Source organism: Anoplopoma fimbria, chromosome 19 (genome assembly GCF_027596085.1).
Source record: "Anoplopoma fimbria isolate UVic2021 breed Golden Eagle Sablefish chromosome 19, Afim_UVic_2022, whole genome shotgun sequence".
NCBI classification, from domain to species: domain Eukaryota; kingdom Metazoa; phylum Chordata; class Actinopteri; order Perciformes; family Anoplopomatidae; genus Anoplopoma; species Anoplopoma fimbria.
In genome coordinates this window covers 5710246-5724435 of record NC_072467.1, presented here as the reverse complement: position 1 = coordinate 5724435, position 14190 = coordinate 5710246, and the positions used below count along the sequence as shown (strand labels likewise).

The following is a 14190-nucleotide window of genomic DNA, read 5'->3' as shown; positions in this document are numbered from 1 at the left end:
CATTTCTTCGACTGAACTTTCAGTATTGTTTATTCCCAATACTGTGAACAGTTTTTCTTGTGCATGCATTGCTTGGTGTCTTACGGTGTGATTTGTCTCCCACGACCCAAATATTACACTCACTGAAACTGCATTTGCTAACCTGTGAAACAGAATTAGTGGTAAACAAGAAGAAGCCTGCAAAGTTAAGTTTTGATATTTATTTTACAACTCATCAGCCTTAATTTATAACAGCATATGTGTAAAGCATTAACGAAATGTGCAACAGTTGCTCAGTTAAATCTTTAAAAAAAATCTACAACAGTGACATAGACATGTATACTTTATGGTATATTCACAAAAAAATATTTACAGACACACATGCCACTTTATATAACAGTTGATAACAGACGTGAGGCAAAACCAGCTGAAGTAAACTACAAAAGCAATGTCATGAATGCAAAATGCAATGAAAATCATCTGTTTCACGTGTCATACTTAAAAAATCTGAATATCACTATACTTTCAGGAATTAATCTCTTAGAAAACAGGCCAAGATAAAGTTAAAAGTTCCTAAAATGACAATGGTCATAAGTGATGGTCACATGACCACAGCTGCTTTTCCACCCTTGTAAAATTTTTGAAAATCAAGGTTTTACATAATGATAGCACACAAACACAGAATCCTGGATAGTCTGGTGTGTCATGGGTTTTCAAATCTGATTATGATTTGAATAATTTTGCTTTGAAAGAGCCAGAAATAAGCAGTGGTTTGTCAAATCAGGCAAATGACTTAATGACCACTTTACTGCATGAAAGCATCACAAAGCACGTGGTATCTCTGACCTCTTTTTTAAAATGAAATCACTTTTTTTATTATTTCAAGACAGCTCAACACAATAAAAAGGTTCTAAGAGAACTACAGTGATTGACTCTCAAGATTATGAGGTGACTGTTTGGGAGAGTAAGAGCAGAAAAAGTGCACTTTACGTCTCAAAGAGTAAAGATCATCCTACATACAAACTTTAACAGCTGGGAAAATACAGGTACATTCAATATCAAAGATCTATAAGGTGCTATCCTACAATGTTTCTTGGAGGTACAGGAGGTCACCGCATCTCGGTGCTGAAATGCCTCATTCAGGGGACGTACAATATCAGGTCAAGCAGCTCCTTGTAAATGAAGGCTTTCGTCTTTCATTTATTCTGAATGATTTCAGTGTTGTTGTTTTTTTTTCTTTCCTTACAAGAACAAACAAGTAAATGAACTCTGTAGATTTGTAAAATGAGTTGAGGGCAACCAGGCATAATACCTTTCCCATAATTTCACCATTTATTATCTTTATTATGTGTAAAGTAGCTGTTCTTTGTATGCATTGTTAATGATGGAGATACCATTCATTTACTCTCAGGAGGGACAGTCATGTGCCTCCTAATCAGCCAACCCACTGCAAAGTTGGGGATGAGGTACAGTGGGCGTTCCACTTCCGGGGGCACTTCTTTTACAGCCCCATGTACATGGTAATGAATCAGACCGTCTTCCTGGTAATAATATTTACAGTCAGAGTCAGCCAAGCTCTTATTGACCTTGGCAGAGGTCAGTTGAAACGTCATACATCCAAAGAGACACGCTGATTGGGATACTGCGCACTGTTGTAGTACTCAAAGTTTTGGCACCAATGCTGCCACTTTAAAATATTATTTTTTTTTATCAAAGAGGATAAAAAACTTAACTCCAGCACAACCCAGCCGCGTATTAATTTCAATCATTGTCGATAATCATTTAGTTTTGACTAATCTAGCATAAGTGCAAAAGGCACACTCAAGTCACAACTGTCCCCTGTTTCGCCGAGATATTGTACACGAGAAACTCTTAACAGTGAAACCTCGTTTTATAACTAACTTTTTAAAAAAAAGCAAATCCATAAAACCTCCCCGGCAGAGTGCAGGGGGGAGGTAACACGGACTAAGGGAATTAGCTGGTTTGACAAGCAGAGAAGGGGTCGTGAGGACTCTTCTTGCTCTCTGGGGACGTCTCAGCTACGTCATCCTCCTCGTAGTCACTCGCGGGACTGTCCTCGCGCTCGTCTGGGGAACCCAACTCAGCCTCGCGTGACTCGTCGCTGTCCGGACTGTGGACGTCACCGGACTGAGCAGAGCCTCCGACGTGCACAGACAAGCCGGGGAAAGCGGCGGCCGCGGCGGCTGCTGCTGCGGCGTGTGCCGGGTAGAGCCAGGGGAACGGGGACGCGAGAGCCGGGTACACGTACTTCTCAATGTTGCTTTTGTCGAAAAAAGGCATATAAGTCGCCGCGGCCGAGGGGTTGATGAAGTAGAAAGGCATGCAAATGGGTGTCTGCTGTCCCACACCGCTTATTCCCATCAGAGAGTTCATAAACGCCAGATCGGGCCTAGTGGGGTCTGTGCCCACTGACCCGTTCCCAGCCCAGTTCATCTTTGGTTTTTTGGCGAGGCGATCATCTCCAAACTCTTGCTTGATCTTCACTGCTTTCACGCGCTCGCATTCTTTCTCTTTGCCGTCGCTCTTCTCGGCTTCGCCCCCGTATCCACTGTCCGTGTCGGTGTCGTTCTCGTTGAGCTCCCCGCCCTGGGTCCTCTGGATGACCGGGACGCAGTTGGCTTGGCTCTCGGCTTTCTGCCCGTCCTGTGCGTCCCCGGCGGCGGGCAGCTGGTGCTGGAGTGTCGGTGCGCCGGGCTGGAACTGCGCCAGCACCTTGTGGAGGTGGCCGATGAGCTGAGCGCACCTCTGCTCCCGAGCCGTCCAGTTCTCAAACTGACTCAGGTACTGCAGGACCTCTTTGGCACAGGCCTGGAACCCGGAATGGAACGCGTCCAGATCGGCATGAATAGAGGATTTCATCGACCGGTCACCTGTGAAACGTGCAGTTCAAAGATCAATGTTCTGTGAATGATAGCACATCATAATCCAATTACCAATAAAAATGGGTGCGTGTCAATGGCACGTTTTTTTTTTTTTTTAATTCCGTTGTACTCTCAAAATGCGCATTGTCCCATGTTGCATTTACGTTCATGTGCTGCTACTGGGAGAAAAAAACACAGACTTTCTCTATTAGGGACTAAAAAAAAGTTCATACTAAACGTTTCTATTAACTTGGGTTTTGTTCAGCTCACCGTTCTGCAGAGCAATGATCTTCTGGTGCTGCTGCTCAGTGACAGCAGTCAGTGCGTTCAGATGTTTCAGCGTTAACTCCAGGACGACCGCTTTCTCCAAATGCCCGAGCGTCTGTGGAGAAAAGCAAAAGGTTCGGTTGGTTTACGGCTTCTTGTCGTGTAAAAAAACCAGGTCCGTAGGGTCCTGAACTCACCGACAGCTTCAGGTGTTCGGGTAACAAATCCTTCAGCTGACCAATACATTCGTTTATTCTGTCTCTCCTCTTCTTCTCGATCAACCGGTGTGGTAACTTGTATGCGTCCTGCTGGCAAAACAATACAACAGTACACTGTATTAAAACACAAATATATATGTAAAAGTTGACCGTGTTTTATTTGAAAATCCGGTCGAGTTGCATGCATACACAAAGGGTTAATGAAAACAACAAACTGAATATTTAGATTGCCTTTGTATAATAAACCACACGCACCTTCCCACCATCCTCTCTTTTTATCCCTCTTTTGGATTTGCACATGTAGAGAGAGGGGTAATCCACCCTAAAGTAAAAGAAAAAAGTGAAGTGTCCGGTTATTCACCAGGTTGTCACAACACTTTATCACACAGAGTTTGACAGAGTTTGCCCAAAAGCGACACTCACCCCAAGAAATCTGCGTGCTCCATAAACTGCCTGTCCTGTAGATGCGGTATTCTTTCATCCATGGTTTGTCCGCTCCTAAGCTTCTTTTTTGGGGGGGGATGGTTGTTATTTCCACGACCCACACACACACACACACACACACACACACACACGGACGGCTGAGAGAGAGATGCTGCACAGTGCGTGTCCTCCAGTGGAGCTGCGCGGTAGACTGATGCCTATAGTTCCCTGAGCTGACACTTTCCAAAAAAGCCGTCGGTGCTGTGTTTAGAGCGCACGCGCGCCGTCGGTAGGGAACAGCTTCCGACTCACGTGCAGCCTGCGCCAGCACACAGTCCGGTGATTAGAGCCTCTCTGTGTTAGAGCCTCTCTGTGTTAGAGCAGCGATCTGCTCCTCACCCTTTTGACCAGGTTGCTAAAACGTGATCCATGTGCTAAATGTAGTCGGAGGAATAGAGGAGAGACAAACAAAGCCACATGATCATCGGTCCACTGACGGCAGCGTTGATGCATCCGGTATTACTGAGAGCATTACATTACATTACATTACAGTCATTTAGCAGACGCTTTTATCCAAAGCGACTTACAGTCAGTAGTATATTACATATCATTCACCCATTCACACACTGATGACAGGCTACCATGCAAGGTGCCACCATCAGACTCTAACTAACATTCATCATCCAGTCCACACCGATGGCAAGCATGGAGCAACTTGGGGTTAAGTGTCTTGCCCAAGGACACATCGACTGCCAGGTATCGAACCACCGACCCTCTGATTGGAGAACTACCTTGCTACACAGCCGCACAGTGAGCACAGTGACCGGATAGGCTGGAAACTCTAATGTGAGCGATAATTAGACACACAACTATTTAGCACACATTCACAGTTTAGAGGTCCCTAATGCTTCTCCATCATTAAAAAAAAACATTGCATTTTTCTCCTGTATTTAATTATATATATATATATAATAAAAAACCATAACAGAATACAATTCGTGCTAGTATTCACTGAACACATAGAGGTTAATGTGAGGTAAATACAGTCAGAGCGTAAACAAATACTCGAAGCGTGTGCACGTCGTGCGCGTCCGTCGCTGCATGTTGCTGCCCGGACCAGGGGAACCTATTCATGCATCTCCAGCCGTCCAGAGCTGCGTTGTCAGTAACCATGGCACCGACCCAACTGTGTGCTCAAACACGTGCGTCCAGGTTCTTTATTAACCTCAGCATGGGTCCTGGTGTCTTTGACTAATGATACAATATTAACCATCATTTGGAAAAAAGATCTAAATGTGGTTTTGTTACATTGACTTTTTTTGATTTGTCTGATAACCTAAAACAATTAATATACAATGAATCGTCAAATTTCTCAAATATTATTTAAAGTCACTCAATTTGTGTTGTTATTGAATATATTTACTAGTGATAAAAGTAAGAAAGGTTCAGAATCTTCCATCAAAATTATAAAAGTTAAATAAATGACTGGAGTAAATGAATCTGGTTGTCAGCGACACCTGTTCCTCTCTTGAGAACATTTAAGAGCTCAAAAACACTAAAATCTGAACCCCCCCGAATGCCCTCACATGCCTTATGATTACATTACTTCTTCCTGTAAGTCATGTGACTCTTTCTGGCTGGCAGCATATGGCTCTCTTGTGTAACACTGCTGACAAAGAATGATCCAATCACTTCGGCTCTCAAATGAAGTGTGACCTCCTCTGTGCTGGCTTTTCATTAACTCGTACCTGCTGATTTGCCTCTGTATTTTCCCCTTCTTGCTTTAAATGTAAGTGCAAGTGAAATCGTCTCACAGTCGTATGTTGGAATCCCCCTTTGTGACTTCCTGCCCCCCCTTCCCTCCTCTTCCTCTCCACCACAGTATGCTGCCTACTCTATATGTGGCGCTGGAATCCTGTCCAAATGTTTTCCATATTAGTTCAGAGTTTCCAAATAGCAGCCCGCGCAGGGCTATGGCGAGAGGAGGCCTTGGCAGGGAGGGTAAGGGAAGGAGAGACAGACAGACAGACAGACAGCAGGGCAGGCTCATCCTACCCAAACACTGCAACAGTAAAAGTCGGGAGTACAGAGAAGAAAAAAAGAGTGTGAAGAAAAGTGGAGAAATGGGGCAGGGGCAGAAAGGTTCCTCAGACAAGAAGGAGGGCAAGAAGAAGAAGAAGAGGGATGAAAGCTCAGCGCCAGAGGACGGACAGAAATGCAGAGCCTGTCGCTTCCCTCTGCTCGTCGCCCTGCTCCAGCTGCTGTTGGGGGTGGCCGTCGCAGTCGTGGCCTTCCTTATGTTGGCCATGAGCCCCTCACTCCTGGCCAGGGAGACGCCACACTGGGCTGGAATCATTGTAAGCTCCATCCTTACACTCTTAACATCAGCCACTACATTCACATGTTTGCATGGACCCTGCATCTGCCATTTTGGATACTTCTGCATGACCCTCCATAGCTCTAAAAGTGCTGTCCAAACTTCACAAAACTGCATGTCAACACTGGCCGCTGTAGGCATGGGAAATCACTGGGATTGTCATGTTCTGATAAGTCTCCATCTGTCATATTCACCTGGATGGATACACCTCAATCTACACTCCAGTCTCCGTCATAATAGCCTGCTTTCACCTTCTGTTGTTTTTGTTTTATGTCCAACATCTGGCCTGATGAGACAAACCAGCAAATCACAGCATGCCATGTTGTGAAGTGTGATATTCATTCTGTACATGTTGTGCAACACTGTGTTGCATGTGAAATATTGTATGGAAGTTGTAGTTTGAGCTGACACATATTAAGTGTTAATTTCGAGGATTTAGATTTTACATCTTCACAGACATAAGGACGGGAAAAATCGTCAATCTACAATAAAATGTTTGCTATCGCTTGAAATGAGAAATTCCAAGCTTTTCAAAGCGCCTTAACGCAGGTAAAAATGAAGGATTAAGACTTTGTTGTCCCCATGGGTACATTTCTATCCACATAACTGTGCACATCAGACCATATATACAATAGTACAGCAGTACCAACATACAATGACAGACAACAGTACAGGTCTATGCGACGAGGCCAGGCTTCTCAAAGCTAGCCCATCTGCCCCTCAGTGCTCTGTACCTGACCCTGGATCACAGTAGGGTGAGGTGGTGGTTGAGTAGGTGCATAATGTTGTCCTTTTCCATTTAGGTTGCGTGGGTGAAATTGCCTCATTGTTAACCCTTTGAGGTTTGGTGTGGATGAACAAATGATCCAGGCAGAAGGGTTGGTTATGCTTGTGCATTTGGCCCGGTTACTATGAGATGTCAAAGTTCACAGTTTACAGTCACACTGACATAATTAAGTTCTTGCTAAAATATTTCACCAAGGCATATGTTATTTTCACCAAAAACAGCAAATTTCAGTTACAGTTCTGCAGTACAGCCTGGGCTGACAGGAAGTCGCAGTGAGCCTCAGTAGGGTGGAGTCAGCAGCCATTTTAGTCAAGTTTGACTGACTTTCACTGGTAATAGTTATGTTTGTGGACACCTGTAACCAGTAAACATGGCGAAAACATGGAGACCGACTCAGTATATCATAAATTATATCATAAAATGTACAGTCACAGTTGTAGTACAAAGTAGGAGAAGCCATTTGGTTGCATCATTATCCTTGGAATTTTTATTATATCCTATACTAGGCGAGGGTAAAAATTTAACTTTTTCCTTTATTTCATCTCTTTTTGCTCTGGAATGATAATATAAATAAGTTTACTTGCAATAGATTACATATATATATATATATATATATATATATATATATATATATACCTGATGTCTCAGAGAGAGAGACATCAGGTATTCCTGATTTGTGTTATTTTTTATTAATTTTTCTGGGGACTAGGGCTTAAGATGTTAAATTGCTGTCTGTCAAGTCACTATCTATCATCAAATGAGGTAACACAATGGTGATTAAGCCTATGGCCCAATGATGGCCCTTGCATTTTGAGTATTACTTTGATCGATAAATAGCACTACAGGTAAGAGGAAAAATGTGAATTTTTGCTATTGGGGTGATGTCCCTTTAAACTTATTACTAAGGAGTAAGATTGAAATCAGCTGAACTGTCAGCTGAAGTGTTAGAGAAGAAGTAAGCTGAAATGTCTAAGACATAAAAGTAAATGAAATGTCAGTAGACATGTATGCACTAAAAGCAGTTGAAGCATCAGTTAAAAAATAAGAAATGAGTGCAGTTGAAGTTTAATTTGAAGAGTAAGATATATCTAGTTAATGATAGGGTTAAATGGTTCTTTGCTGTTTTAATTATTTTATTTACATGTTTAAGGTGAACAATGATTAACTATCTCTGTGAAGTTTGTCATAAAAAACATAAAAAATAAATTGAAAAAAACGTACATTTTACTTATCATCATAATTTGGAAGACATTTTAAGGTCACATTGTGGAGATAGAAAAAACATGTTGCTCCTGTTTGGATCCTATCCTAGCTTATCACAGACGCCATCTGCTCTCGAAAAACATCCCTGGACACCAACATCCCGAGGTAGATCCTCACGAGATTCAGCCAAGTGAAAAACACTGAGGTCATCAAGAACTTTCCAGAGAATCCTGAGTGCGTAAGAACCTGAGAAAAACATTTAAATAAGATGCTGCACGCCAGTCACAAGACTCCAATTGCACTGAAGAGATAGAGTGTGAGTGGGTCCATGTGAGGGAGAGGGAGAGAGAGAGAGGGAGACAGAGAGAGCGATAGTAATGTAATCGGACGACTGCTTAGTGCTGAGTCATGCAATATTAAGAGACACCCCTGAAAACCTGGCCACAAAACACTTCCTAGAACTAGATTCTTGTGTCGATACTGTGTCTACCACACATACTGTGCAACATAAAGTAGGTATATATATATAATAGCAACAAGGGACACATGCAAGTGCATGGAGTGATTGCATTTTTGCTGATGTATAAAGGCTACAAAATAAGTATTATGTTTATATTTTTATTGTCCTGATATGAGTGAGTGAATCTAATCAAACTGTTTTCTGATGTGTTTTTGCAGCTCTGCTTAGTTTCCATCTTGGGCTTTATCCTGTACTGTATCACCTACATCCCTGATGAGAGAACGTCTACTCAATTCATTGGCAAGGTGGGTCTACACACCCTATTAGACATTATGTGCAGAGGTGAAAGTGAACAAATCAGTTTGTTAATGACAATTAGTCATATCATGTATTGAGTAAAATCAGATTCCTTTATTAGTGCACAATATGTCTCTTTGAATTTGACCGAAGGTATGTATATAAAATCTTAGGTGCAGTGATGGTATGATGAGATGGGTCAGTGTATTTTCCAGACAGAAAAGACCTTTGCAGAGGTGCAATGCTTTACTCACCAAGATGCTGTAATTGTTAGATGTCTGTTCGTAAGGAATTGCATCTGTAAATGGCATAGAGAGAAAGGCATTTAACTGAATTCTTGTTAAGAGCGCTGTGGGGATTCCTATGAGTGAACGAGTGCATTCATTAATCCCACTTGATTGTACAGCTTAATTAGTAGTACAACAGAGCGTATGCAGTTGGAATTTCAAGGCAATTAAAATCAGTTCTACATTGTTTTTATTTTTTTCTGTCTGCCTCGTGTGTGCATACCAGGTTACATGCATACGCTGTGACGAGAGGGTTTCTAAACACTTCAATTGTATTTTGCCTTGAGGTTCAGCTAATTTGTGAAAATGGTCTTTGCAGGAATGCATGATAGATTGATAGATTCCGACTTCTGCAGTTTTAAATACCACCAGATTGTCAGACTTACCAAAATTCTTCATCTACATCTTAATATACAAAGCAGACTTCGGAAATGTTTAACAGTCTTAATAGAAGTCGTTTTTAAAATTTTGCATATTTCTTTATTGTTAAATATAACAGTCAATCTGTATCATTGCAATAGATACATTTCTTGAGTCTTGAGTAATGTATGTTAATCTTTCAACTCCTCAGTGTTGTGTTTGCAGTATTAATCCTCTTTACTCACTTTCTCAACCATGAGTACTGTTAAAAAAATAATAAAGCCAAATAAAATACATCTGTTATAAGCTATAACAGATGCAACTGGCCCACAATGTCTCTTTATCTGGTCCTAAAAACAAATGTGCTTTCATTTATTAACGCCATTAATTCAAATAGCTCAATGATCAAATGGGTTTACTATGTTATTCTTTAGTTTAAAAATGTATGACTTTACAGTCAGTTTGTTTATTCATTTTCAATTACCATTGGCGCAAAGCAGGCAACAAGTCGAGTGAGTATGTGATGTAACTTCTGAAGTTAAGTGTTACTATGTTATCAGATGAAGGTCCTGGCTCTCTGATATCCCTTTCAAATTAATATTTAGTGTTTTAAGATGCTCAGTTGAGTTTGAAAGCCCTCACTGAAAATTGTTCCAGGACAGCATGTGGACTGTAAACAACAACAATATGATTGTTTCAATTCAATTCAATTCAGTTTATTTTGTATAGCCCAGAATCACAAATTACAAATTTGCATCAGAGGGCTTTACAATCTGTACACATGCGACATCCTCTTGGTTTCTACCTGCTCTGATGTTTCAGATCCTCTCCATTTAGTGAAGTATATAATGGTCAACACAGTGCTTTTATCGATGCACTTGCTGTACACACATTTCCCTGTAACCAACCACCCTCCCGATTTAATGAACATTAATGCCATTTCATATCAAGCACCGCTCATCACTTGCATAATGCCATAAGCAGCATGTAACTAAGAGCAAAATACACCAGCGAATGAGAGCTCCTGTTATATAAGCAAAGGATTAAGATAAAGGTTTAGTGTTATTGAGATTGTGCAATGGCATAAACAACACAAAGCCTCTGTCACATTTTACAACTGTATTTTTAGACACTCTCTGTTGTTCAGCACGCTCACACAGGTCGTGCACTAAAGGTGGGAAGCAGCTGTAGCTGTAGGGCAGTCTTGCATCTGCCGTGTCTCCTCTGTGCTAAGAGCTGGACTGCTACTCTAAGGGTCAGGCCTTGCCTTGTAGCATTGTGGGTAATCTTTTTGAATTCAACTTGCCATAGGCACTGAGCCAGCATGTCTGTCTCTAAGCTACAGTGTTGGCACTCTGGTTAATCATGAGACCACAGATTAAAGCAGGAGCCAGACTTGTAGTATAAAAAACACGAGTTGAAGACAAGAAAGGGTTTTCAAGGTAAAAGTGCTTGACTTCTGACTTGTTCTCTGCCCTCCACAGATCCTGTACTTTGTCCTGTGTACAATCGGCCTGGTTATATCAGTGCTGGCCCTGTCCTTTGCTGGACACCACTACTCACAGACCAGTGGCTTCAGCTGTGAGCCTGTGGGAGAGGACTGTGTGTGCAAACTGGATCCAAACGACCCAATAGCCCGCACCTTCACCTACGAGGGGGTCAGCGACTGTGAGGGGATCACCGGGACGCTCCCGCTCTACTTCCTGCTCCAGATCGTGCTGAACCTGGCCCAAGCAATCGTGTGTGCCATCGGTGCCTTTATCATGTGGAAGCACCGCTACCAGGTCTTTTTCGCCGGCCTTCAGGTTGGCTCTCCCTCTTCCCAGCAGTGGCAGAAGGTTTAACACTATGATAAAAGTATCGATGGGATGACTCTGATTACTAAGATCAGGTTGGAGGGTAATGCCAACAGTGCGATTGCCCTCTGTGGGACGAGGACAGTTGCCTTTGTGGTGTGTGCCAAAGTGTCTTTTCTTTGATGTCAGTTTATATTAACCTTTGTAGTAGTTGATCTATAATGGCTTTTTGCACACATTTTGTATACCATATATATCTTCCATTTTTAGATGTTGTAAAAGATCATTTAAACAGATGAATAAGAGCAAAACAAATGTTTTTTGAAAAATAATATTGTATCGCACAAGAATTCATTTTTTACAATGTTTCTAGTATCTTGACATTTGCTCTCATGACATACAGCTCATATACAATCACAAGAACAACGCTGAAACCAAAATAGCTGACTTGTTATGGAGTTAACTACCAAAATATACACAGTCTCTCCTTTGGTTTGGGTTACTGGGATTTATGATCATGATTAGTTACATCAGTGATACTTCAGGTGGCATACTGAATCACCATGTTGTTAAATTATTGTTTGACACTGCCTCAAGCTCTGTTTTCATTTTCCCACAATACAAATGCAGTAGCAAATATCACTTGACAATTTAAACATTACATTGAAGTTTATGACTCCGTAATCTTATTTTCAGTGTTTGACACACAAAAAGCTACTCAGTAGATTCATTTGTTTTCCCTTTTGCTGTTATATAAAGTTATGCAGCTCTGTAAATATTGCATAAAATCCTTGATGAAAAACATCAGTTAAGTATTTTTCAGTTGATAAAAGTAAACCCCTGCAATACTCCAAACAGTCCAATGATATGCACTAAAAACAGCTCCTCACAGCAGTAACACAAGCTGGGCGGGTTACACTTCATGAGACTGGATCCAATCTGAACTGGGCTGTGGCTTGTGAAGGTGGATGTCAGGCCAGTAGCCAGCATGACTCAAGCAGCCTGTTAGGAGTCACAAAGGGAGGGGGAAAGGGGTCGGGGTGAGGAAAGGGGGACTCAGACAGGCAGCTGGATGGAGGTAACTAAATCATCTCACTGTGTTTACAATGTTTCAGTTGTTTTCATTCAGATAGGACAGGGCAAAAAAGGTGAAATTAGTATTTTGCCCTATGCACAGGTTCAGCTTTATTCTATTCTTACTCTCATCTCAGGCACCGACAGCAGTCTATAAGCCTACATGCTGAGCAGGGAATGGTAAACGTGATGCAGTATCCGTATCCGCAGCAAATTAGATGAACCATGTGCCCAGAAGGGAGACTGTAATTAGTGTGCAACCTTACATCTTATTTTTGAATGATGAAAAAAGGTTGATTGACCAGGGATGATGTAAAAAACATTGTTTCTTTTTTTACAGAATGTGGTGTTTTGGAAAGGAACATTTCATTTGGATGATAAAAATGTGCCTGTCTTGCAAGTCATACTGTTTGTGGTTAAAAATACAAATCTTTGTTTCAGTTTTACGCAGTTCTTTTTATTGTTGTGTCACCACACGTATGCAGTTAATATATATAAACCACTTCTGACAAAATGGTAAAAACGTATGACCAATCTGGGGCATCACCAAGAGACAACAGCTTCTCTGTCTGAGCCTGGCTGTAACTTAATGTGATCACATCATACAAGTTAACTGTGACTGCTCAAAGTGATTAACTGACTGTCATGAAAGCTTTTTTTTTTACTTGAGAAACATAAAAAAAAGAATCCATTGAGAATGGAGCTCAGTTGTATAACAATCAGCAGAGAAACACCAGGATATTAAAAGGAGTAATGTAATATTGTGTGAATGATTTATTCATTCTATTTAATAATGCATTGATCACACTTTAGAAGCTCACACTGCACATGTGCAGCGTGAGCTTCCAGAGTGTGATAAACACTGTGTATGTATACTGCATCCACATGTGATGGAGGGCAGGGTTTTTCCATGTGTTTTGATGTTCATATAACATGTGACTACAAAAGGCTCAATCTTGCAGCCAGACACAGGAAGTCACATGCCAGTCATCACGGGGGCATGTTTATTTATAAACAAAATGACAGTGAGAAGGGACCTTCCACCTCCTCCTGAGTAACTACTTTGTGTGTGGTCAATTGATCTTTCAAGGCAAAAAAAACCCATAATGACATCTGATTCTGGTGGCCACTGATGCTGCTGTGAGTCGTTAGAAGAGACTGCAGAAGACAGAAGATCAATATGTGTATAGACAGAAATCACAACAACTTTCACAGCAACTTGAAAAAAACAAACTAAACTAAATAAAATAAAAATACTGTATGTGAGAAACAGTATTTTAATTATGCAGCGAACATTCTAATTGTATATATTTTTTGGATATCTACATATATAGTTTAGTTTAACTTCAAAGTTTAAATGTACATGAATTTTCCTGCTAAGTGTCCTTTTGGTCCAGTTTCCTCTCAGTGCTTTAAAGTCAGATCTCCTGACTCACTCAGGGTGAAGCACCGCCTCCAGGCACAGAGGTGTTTGGGACATTGCCTTGTATTTATTGACCTTCTCTGGGTGTTTTCTCACTCTTCTGAATACACACATTGATGCACGTGACTCTTGACTGTGGTTTGCAAAGTGATTAAAAAATTATCCAAATGTGTCAAAGGTTGAGCCCCCACCCCAGAGTACAAGTTTCACGTTTTGTCTCCATGATCAAGAGCACCGAAATAAATCTCAGCTGATAAAACGGTCTGTTTAGGAAGCGATGCAGACCGAAGCAGCGCATGTTTGTTTAGAATCACACTATGGCAATAAGACTTTTGCCAGACAGCAATGATGGTCCTG

At 41.4% G+C, this 14190-nt stretch overlaps 2 protein-coding genes across 3 annotated transcripts; one reads left to right on the top strand and one right to left on the bottom strand.

Annotated features, from left to right (window-relative positions):
- Window positions 1–189: 189 nt before the first annotated feature.
- Window positions 190–3967, bottom strand: bhlhe41 (basic helix-loop-helix family, member e41). 2 transcript variants are annotated; one of them, XM_054620721.1, is made up of 5 exons: window positions 3770–3967; window positions 3602–3668; window positions 3326–3436; window positions 3132–3243; window positions 190–2870 (listed from the first exon to the last, which is right to left on the bottom strand). In XM_054620721.1, exons 1-5 carry the CDS (start codon window positions 3829–3831, stop codon window positions 1954–1956), a joined length of 1269 nt encoding a protein of 422 aa, XP_054476696.1. In that variant the 5' UTR covers window positions 3832–3967; the 3' UTR covers window positions 190–1953. The 2 variants fall into 2 exon arrangements, with proteins under 2 accessions (XP_054476696.1, XP_054476697.1); XM_054620722.1 differs by having other exon boundaries at window positions 3326–3433.
- Window positions 3968–5654: 1687 nt separating this feature from the next.
- On the top strand, window positions 5655–13153 carry sspn (sarcospan (Kras oncogene-associated gene)). Its single transcript, XM_054620723.1, has 3 exons — window positions 5655–6126; window positions 8815–8901; window positions 11025–13153. The coding sequence occupies exons 1-3, from the start codon at window positions 5743–5745 to the stop codon at window positions 11382–11384; spliced, it is 831 nt and encodes a 276-aa protein (XP_054476698.1). The 5' UTR covers window positions 5655–5742; the 3' UTR covers window positions 11385–13153.
- The last annotated feature ends 1037 nt before the right edge of the window (window positions 13154–14190 follow it).

Coding starts and splice junctions, on each gene's coding strand:
- bhlhe41 (XM_054620721.1), bottom strand. CDS start 3,831: ATGGATGAAAGAATACCGCATCTACAGGACAGGCAGTTTATGGAGCAC. Junction 3,437..3,601: donor AAAGAGAGGATGGTGGGAAG/GTGCGTGTGGTT, acceptor TTGTTTTGCCAG/CAGGACGCATACAAGTTACC. Junction 3,244..3,325: donor CCGAACACCTGAAGCTGTCG/GTGAGTTCAGGA, acceptor TTTTCTCCACAG/ACGCTCGGGCATTTGGAGAA.
- sspn (XM_054620723.1), top strand. CDS start 5,743: ATGGCGAGAGGAGGCCTTGGCAGGGAGGGTAAGGGAAGGAGAGACAGA. Junction 6,127..8,814: donor CACACTGGGCTGGAATCATT/GTAAGCTCCATC, acceptor GTGTTTTTGCAG/CTCTGCTTAGTTTCCATCTT. Junction 8,902..11,024: donor CTACTCAATTCATTGGCAAG/GTGGGTCTACAC, acceptor TGCCCTCCACAG/ATCCTGTACTTTGTCCTGTG.